This window comes from Gossypium raimondii, chromosome 7 (genome assembly GCF_025698545.1).
Source record: "Gossypium raimondii isolate GPD5lz chromosome 7, ASM2569854v1, whole genome shotgun sequence".
Classification (NCBI taxonomy): domain Eukaryota; kingdom Viridiplantae; phylum Streptophyta; class Magnoliopsida; order Malvales; family Malvaceae; genus Gossypium; species Gossypium raimondii.
The window spans coordinates 17,596,876-17,605,377 of record NC_068571.1 but is presented as its reverse complement, the minus strand read 5'-3'; the positions used below and the strand labels follow the sequence as shown (position 1 = coordinate 17,605,377).

General features: G+C 35.1%; 1 protein-coding gene and 1 long non-coding RNA gene across 3 annotated transcripts; one reads left to right on the top strand and one right to left on the bottom strand.

Moving 5' to 3' along the window:
• The first annotated feature begins 1,515 nt into the window (after positions 1–1,515).
• LOC105800265 (protein NRT1/ PTR FAMILY 6.4) lies at positions 1,516–4,724 on the top strand. The gene is made up of 5 exons (XM_012631277.2): positions 1,516–1,680; positions 1,785–1,905; positions 2,001–2,218; positions 2,329–2,876; positions 3,613–4,724. The coding sequence occupies exons 1-5, from the start codon at positions 1,678–1,680 to the stop codon at positions 4,508–4,510; spliced, it is 1,788 nt and encodes a 595-aa protein (XP_012486731.1). The 5' UTR covers positions 1,516–1,677; the 3' UTR covers positions 4,511–4,724.
• A 593-nt stretch (positions 4,725–5,317) lies between these two features.
• On the bottom strand, positions 5,318–6,543 carry LOC105800271 (uncharacterized). Of its 2 annotated transcripts, XR_008197462.1 has the most exons (3): positions 6,308–6,497; positions 5,683–6,120; positions 5,318–5,600 (listed from the first exon to the last, which is right to left on the bottom strand). It is a non-coding gene; the product is annotated as an uncharacterized LOC105800271 (long non-coding RNA). The 2 variants fall into 2 exon arrangements; XR_001135782.2 differs by having other exon boundaries at positions 5,318–6,120; positions 6,308–6,543.
• Between the last annotated feature and the right edge of the window lie 1,959 nt (positions 6,544–8,502).

Here is an 8,502-nt window from a genome sequence, read left to right as displayed (position 1 = left end):
TCATTTTATAATTTTATAATTTTATAATTTTTTATATAGCCATCTTAACATTATTTTAATGTTTACATTAGAGTAGTATTATATATTTAATATAGATTTACTTTTTTTAATGTGTTCTAAATTACATAATATATAAAAGTAACATAATATAAAATATTATAAACTTAAAACAGGTCAGGCTAGACTAGGCTCGGACCTTGAATGTTCAAACCCGAGCTCAGTCCATATTTTAAACGGGCCTAATTTTTTTACTCAAATTCATTTTTCGAGCTTAATATTTTTATTCAAATCCTCTCGAATTTCAGCGAACCTTCAAGTATAGATAAATAGCCCGACCCATAAACAGTTCTAAATTCTGTTATTGAACTAATTACAACGAAAATGTGGATATATAATTAATTTTAAAAAATTGAATGAGCAAATAAAAAACTATAATTATATGATGAAAATAAAAGCAAGACTATACTCATAATTTACCATGCTGAATATAATCTTCCAGGGAATATAATGTCAAATATTTGATTGCATTTTAAAAAGTGTATAGTTCTAATATGGTTAAATTAATAACGTGAAAACCTGTGGAAAGGCAAGAAAGATGTATTAAATTGCAGATGTATGGGAGTGGCAACCTCCATTGAACTAAAATTCTTTGTATTTAATAAATCCAATTGATCTTTCCAAGATTGAAAATTTGGTTAAAAGCAAGCAAAAATGCGATGGAAGGTTGCTAAACACTACATGACGCGACAATCAAACGGTCGAGAGTTTATCATCGATATAACCCTACATGACATGACAACACCATAAATGATGACCTTTGCAATTACAAATTATGGTACTAAAAGATAAGAATCCGTCTAGGGAAAACTGATATTATCAAACTAAATTTTTGATTTAATAGATTAAAATTTTAGTTTTTGATTTTACGAAGAGTTTGAGTGTTGGATGTGATAGGTTCAACATAATTAGAGAACTATTAAATTAGATCATGACGCACGATTAACTATTAAAGAAATGTGTATTTGTGTAAATGAAAATTTGAGAAAAATGTTGTATGGCGCTTTATAGGTAATTATAGAGTTAACTAATACAAAAATAAGGGGTATTCAAATTTTAGAGATAAAACCTCAACAAAAGATAACATTATTCCATTAAAGGATTTATCAATTCCAAACATATAACACTTTAAAAGTTTCTTTTTTAACAAAACTTAATACAAATATTTTAAAAATTCAATGTTGTAAGAGAAAACTTACCTCGAATTCTAATAAATAATGACTCCTTTTTACTACGACATTCTCTCCTATTCCAACAAATTTTTTATTATGCTCAATCCTAAATTGATACTACCTCAAAGTCTATTCTGATACTTGATACCACGCTTCTAACCTGCAAGTTAAATGAAAATGTAAAGGTAAAACTATACACAATCCTCTTAGATGCATCAACACAGGATGATAATAACACCAAAAAGACCACATTGTACAAAAATTTTAAACCTCTCTCCCGACCACAAGTTGGGGGAAACTCGGAAGATACAGCTAGTGGGTACCCAGGCCCTTATCATGCATTCCCCACCCCCAATCATGCACTTCTCCCCTGCTGTTTCCCCCTCATAATATATTTGGAGCTAAACATTACTATTTTCCTCTCTCTCTCTTGCGCGCAGTTAAAATCATGGTATGGTATACATTCTATAAAGTTATTATTAGCATGTTTGAATATAATTGATCATATGATGAATAGTTTCTTTGTTGCCTGGATTTTGCTTTGGATGCTCATAGGTTTTGGTTGAAAGCCATGGTGAGAAAGATGATTCAAATGAGGGAACCGTGGTTGATTTCCGGGGGAATCCGGTGGACAAGTCGAAAACCGGTGGATGGCTCGCTGCAGGGCTCATCTTAGGTGTTTCACGATGAATTTCAGAAGCTTAAAAGTGCGGTGTACCTTGGTCCCCATCTTTCTTCTTTTGCTAATATGAAGGGAAATTTTTGGTGCAGGATCTGAGCTCTCTGAGAGGATATGTGTGATGGGCATATCTATGAATTTGGTGACGTACTTAGTTGGAGATTTGCATATCTCAGCAGCAAAATCCGCAACTATAGTTACCAACTTCATGGGCGCTCTTAATCTGCTTGGTCTCCTCGGAGGTTTCTTAGCCGATGCCAAACTCGGCCGATACTTGACTGTGGCACTTTCTGCATCCATAACTGCTCTGGTCAGGTTTCCCTTACCGATAATAAGAAATAAAAAAGTTGATATCTTTACGTCTACGTCTTTGCAAACAAATATAACTTTTTTTTGGCTGCTATCTCATCTTAAACTCAGGGAGTGATTTTATTGACACTGGCTACGACAATTCCCAGCATGAGGCCTCCTTACTGTGATGACTACAGAAGGAAGCATCACGAGTGCATCGAGGCAAACGGCCGGCAACTGGCTTTGCTGTATGCGGCACTGTACACAACAGCACTTGGTGGTGGGGGAATAAAGTCTAATGTCTCGGGTTTTGGGTCGGATCAGTTCGACGTGGGAGACCCCAAGGAGGAGAAGGCTATGATTTTCTTCTTCAATAGGTTCTATTTCGGCATCAGCCTGGGGTCATTGTTTGCGGTGATTGTGCTGGTGTATATACAAGACAATGTAGGAAGAGGGTGGGGCTACGGGATTTCAGCAGTAACAATGGTGATTGCGGTAGCGGTTTTGATTTGTGGGACTCCATGGTACAGGTTCAAAAAGCCTCAGGGGAGCCCTTTAACTATCGTATGGAGGGTTCTATTATTGGCATTGAAGAAGAAAAATCAGCCTTATCCTTCCCACCCCAGCCTCTTGAACGATTACGACAACCGAAAGGTTCCCTACACGCCAAGATTCAAGTAAGTCCGATCCCATTTGGTTTTCATGCCACATCTTTCTTTTCACAACTGTTGCAAATTAATTGCAGAGTTTTGGTTTGATTTTCACTTGCATCAGATTCAAAACCCAAACTTAAATTTCATTTTTATTCGCAAAACTTTGCTCTGATTCAAGAACATCAAACCATTTTAATTCTAAATTGAGCTAGTGTAAAGCTATTTTTATACAAATTGAAGGATTTTGCTTCATTGTCAGTTCATATGTTGCTCCAACCCTCATATGATTAGATATGGGTTTGAGGATCAAACCTTCCAAGTAGATTATTAAAAAATAAAAAAAAAACGTATCTATGTAGACACATAATCTAACATTCGTAGCCCAATATGCGTAACATAGTTCATACACAACAGATATTAAAAAGAAAAATAAATAGTAAAAGGTAGGGCCCCGCAAAGAAAGGCAGAGGGAAAGGAAATCTTCCAACTTGATCATGAAATGCAACTAAAATCAGATATCTAACCCTTTCCCATCAGTGTCTAGCCATTCATTTTGCCTTAAAGCAACTCCCTGCTCCTAACAGATTCTTTTGGTTCATGCTGAAGAGATTCTACCTAATTTTTAGATTTATGCATTAGTAGAATCCGTTCCAAGTTTCCCTGACCATGTTTGCATCAAGAGCCAAAAGAATTAATTGACTAATTACGTATTTGCCAGAAAAGTAACCAAATTTGATTTCAATGTGCTTGTGATGACTAGGTTTCTGGACAAGGCTGCAATCCTAGACGACAACTGTGCTGCCAACGCAGAAAAAAATAACCCATGGCTAGTATCAACTGTGACCCATGTGGAAGAAGTAAAAATGGTGATAAAATTACTCCCCATTTGGTCTACGTGTATACTCTTCTGGACAATCTACTCCCAGATGACTACATTTACAGTTGAGCAAGCCACCATCATGCACCGCAAAATTGGCTCTTTCGTAATCCCCGCAGGATCTTTCTCCGCTTTTCTCATTATCAGCATTCTCCTCTTCACTTCCCTAAATGAAAAATTTTTCGTTCCCTTGGCTCGAAAAATCACCCATAATCCCCAGGGAATCACTAGCCTCCAGAGGATTGGGATTGGACTAGTTTTTTCGGTAGCTGCTATGGTAGGGGCTGCTATTATTGAGAAAGAGAGGAGGGAAATTGCTGTAGAGAAAGAAGTCAAAATAAGTGCTTTTTGGCTACTTGTTCAGTTCTTCCTTGTTGGTGCTGGGGAGGCTTTTGCTTATGTTGGACAACTTGAGTTCTTTATTAGAGAGGCACCAGACCGGATGAAATCCATGAGCACAGGGCTTTTCCTGAGCACCATTTCAATGGGGTTCTTTGTGAGCAGTTTGCTGGTGTCTATCGTCGACCATGTAACCGACAGGAACTGGCTTAGGAATAATTTGAATAAAGGAAAGTTAAATAACTTCTATTGGTTACTTGCAGTCTTAGGATTCTTGAATTTCTTGGTTTTTCTAATCTTTGCATCAAGACATCAGTACAAGATGCAGCTGCCTATAGAGCCCGAGTCTGGAGAGAAGGAACTTAAGGGCTTGAATGGCGAAACCATACAAGACATGGAGAAGAAAGCAAGTCTTCAGGCAGTGGGAGAAGTAGAGCCATAGCCTATGTGTACCTTTAAGAGGGTTGTATGAATCGTTAGACTGATATAGTATACTCGTTATTTTGGCTTGTTAAAAGGAATAGGCTCATATCTATCTGTCACGGGTAATTTGTAAGGTGATTATTCCATTGTTCTTTCTTATACTTCTTATCAAGCTGTGCAACATTGTAGGGGACATTTTTACTTATCTTGCTCAATAAAGACGTGTTTAATTAGATCTGATCTTCATTTTCTCCCACAAATCTAGAGTTGGATGACATATCATGCATCCACTGTTTGTGACTTCAACGATCAATCAGACATATGATGAGTTTAAAAATGTCGGGTTCGAGGAAATTAGCAACCGAAGAGTGAGTCTTTAATGCCAATACATTGAGGAAACATAGCAACGAACAAGTGTTGGACGAAACACAATAAGGAAGTTGAAAGCTGACCCCTAAAGAATCCCATAAATTGTTAAAAAGGGTCATATAGTAGGTCTAGATGGTTATGACCTATAGGGAAACATATAACTACACGATCCTCCATATCTGACCAAACACATCCACTTTGTATTAATCTAATAACCCTTTTCTTAGTACATTTGAACCCTTTGTTGGATCGAGTTTCAAAGTCCTCTCCTATCCATAAATAGGGGTGTAAATGAACCGGGCTCAAACGGACAAGACTATGTTCGTGTTCATTTGTTTATTTTTTAAGTTGTTCGTATTCGGTTCGTGTTCGTTTAAATTTTTAATATCATGTTCGAACTCGGTTCGTTTATTATTTGGTGTGTTCGGGCTCAATTCATTTAGCGTTCACGAACATGTTCATTTAACATTCGCAAACATGTTTGTTTATATGTTCGCGATTATGTTCGTTTATATATATATTTCCTATTGATAATATTTTACAACCAGATCCTAGTCACTTCTACAAAAAGCTATAGAACTTACATATACCTCCGAAAATAAAAACTACAATTTGGAGGCTATCATGGAATTATATGCCTACTTTAGCTAATCTAAGCTACAAAAGAATAGCAGTGAATACTCAATGTCCGAGGTGTTGTACTTCTGTGGAGGACTCTATCCATACATTTCGGGACTGCCCTATTACAATGAAGACATGGCTCAATTTGAATCTCTCATAGATATTAAATAATTTGGATGGTAACTCTTGGGATTGGATTACCTAGGTTTTTTGAACTACCACCAGTGAGCAATGTAGGCTTTTTTGTTGTGATCTATGGGCTCTCTGGACAAGTAGAAATCGCCTCGTGTATGAAAGGAAAAATATGTCAAGAAAGGAGATCTCAGACTGGACCATTAATTACTTAAGAGAACTAGATGGTTTAGAAAAGAAAACTCTTACCTGTAGGATTGGTCATGAGATGTGGGAACCCCCTTGCGATCCATTCATTAAGATAAACTTTGATGGGGCTTTTAACCCCTATCAGGAAAGATCCAGTTCCGAAGTGGTGGCAAGGAACTCATAGGGGGAAATCTTGGCTTCTATGGCCATCTGCCACAAAGCAATTTCTTTTCTGTTTGCTATGGAGGCTCAGGCATGCGTCTAGGCGTTGTGGTTAGGCTTTTGGTTAGGACTAGTGTGTGTGACGATTGAAGACGACTTGACAACAATCAAGAAAGCTAAATCGATTAGTAAAGATAAATTCAAGATCGGGGCTATTGTCATAAATATTCAACAGTACAAAGAACGCTTTCAACAGATTAACTTTCGGCACATTTCAAGATCGGGCAACTCCCTTGCTCATCATTTGGCTAAAGCAAGTTTGAAAAAAGGGGAAGATATTTACCTTGTAGGTGGCATTTCAAACTACATTCGACGGGCGGAGGAGCAGAGGAGACAATAGACCTCGGACTGATTTGGAAAGGGGAGAGTTTTCTGGAAAGCAAAAGGTAACGGACAAACGTTTTGGGGGATTTCTTTTTGGAAACTTCTATCTTCCCTTGTTATCTGGCCAGAGCATTAAATGCGCTTTAATGATGATTTGATGGAGGCCAGTTGCTAGTTGATTGGATAGAATGAGTCGTTTCATTTGTTTTTTGTTTAGCTTTTTGAATTACCTTTGTATTTTTTATTTTTATATTCTATCCAATCCAGTATTGCATTAAAAAAAATAGATGAAGAATTGTTTTAATATTTTTATAAGAAAATATTATTAATAAATACACAATTCATAAACGAGTCAATAAATAAGCTTATAAACGAGCTTTTAAATGAGCTTGTTCGTGAACATAAACAAACCGAACACACTTCTGTTCGTGTTCATTCGTTTATTAAACGAATATAAATTTTTTTTCATATTTGTTTATTTAGCTTAATAAACGAATATAAACGAACGTTATATAAATGGTTCATGAACAGTTCATCGATTGTTCTGTTCATTTACACCTCTATCCATAAATCCTAGTTCTTTTCACCTTGAGATTTGAACTTAAACTTTTGCTAGTTCAAGTTGTATAGTCAATTGCATTTCACTTTACAACTAATTGTGGTGCAACTTAATATGTGTTGGCATATTTAAACACAAATTGCATGAATTTTTTTTATATTTTGTTGAGGATTTTGAGAAGTAATTATATGCATTTGATCTTGTTAAATATTAGTCAAGTAAGGATTTTATTTGAAAAGTTTATTTGTAATTGAGTTACTATATACTGAGCACATTTAGTTTTTATAAAAGTCTGATCCATGAATCTATCTACTTATGTAATGCCATATAGAAGTCCAATTAAAGCACAATTTCTGGGGTATACATCATTCACACTAGTTTGATTTACATGCCTACAATGCCTATTTAAAGAATGTTTGTTTACTTGATTATGTACGAATTGAAGAAGGTACAAATTTAATTAGTCTTAGGAACTTGTTTCAATGGGATAATTTTAGTAGGGAAAGTGATCTTAGTTTATGTATAGAAGTGATGTTGCAACTTAGTGAGTGAATTTAACTTCAATCATATCTTATACTATTGATACATAGTAGATTACTCTCTTGTCAAGGCTTGGAAAACATAGGAAAGATTTCCAAACAGTGTAACTAAAATCTTACGGCCAAAAAAATAATGTGTTCTTCTTTACTTTTATTCTTTCAATTGCTCATCCATCTGCAACTTAACTAAAAATTGAAAAACTCATCGAGTGTTTTGGAGAGCCTAATTTGATGTATCAAATTATTTTAGATTGGTTCGCATGATCTTTCAATGCTATCATTTATCACATTTCATATATATACATAATATACCATTTTTCATTATCATTTCATACTAAATGTCATTTAGCAAGTTTATGTTTTATAATCTCTATTAACTGAACACGAATTCAAGACAGATACATAGATTATCCAACTATTACACCAATCTAGCACCTAGTGCCTCATTGGAACGTCTAGAGTATAATATGTGTTACGCTCTTTATCGGTATAAACCGAAGTATATCTCGTACACTAATCCTAATACATGCCAACTATATATGACTTTGCCCAAGACAATTAGTAGGGTAACCAATGAATCAATACATATATGTTCATAATCACATATCATAGTTTCACACCAAGCTCGTTTATATTATGCTCATCTCAATTCCATTCTCGACATTTTATATCATCATATACAAACCGAGTCATGAGACAAGTAATAAGTTTACCTCAATAGGTAGCTTGCAATAATCATGTATGTATATATATTGAACTTGAATCATAAAAGTACAAATTGTATTTTCATCATTCATCTACAACTCTTGTTTTTCCTTTCTCTCAAGATAGCCCAATATCGTCTTTAGCTACATTCGATAATTAAATTATAAAAACAACATTAGTTCACATCCTAATCACATTCAATAATAATCAACATACTTTGCATTTTATTTATTTTAGTCCCTATATTCGAAAGACTTATGTTTTTCCATATCTAATTTCGTATCAAAATCCAATTTCATATTATTTCATTAGGGCCTTCTACTTTTCATCTATAGCATAATTTCATGATAG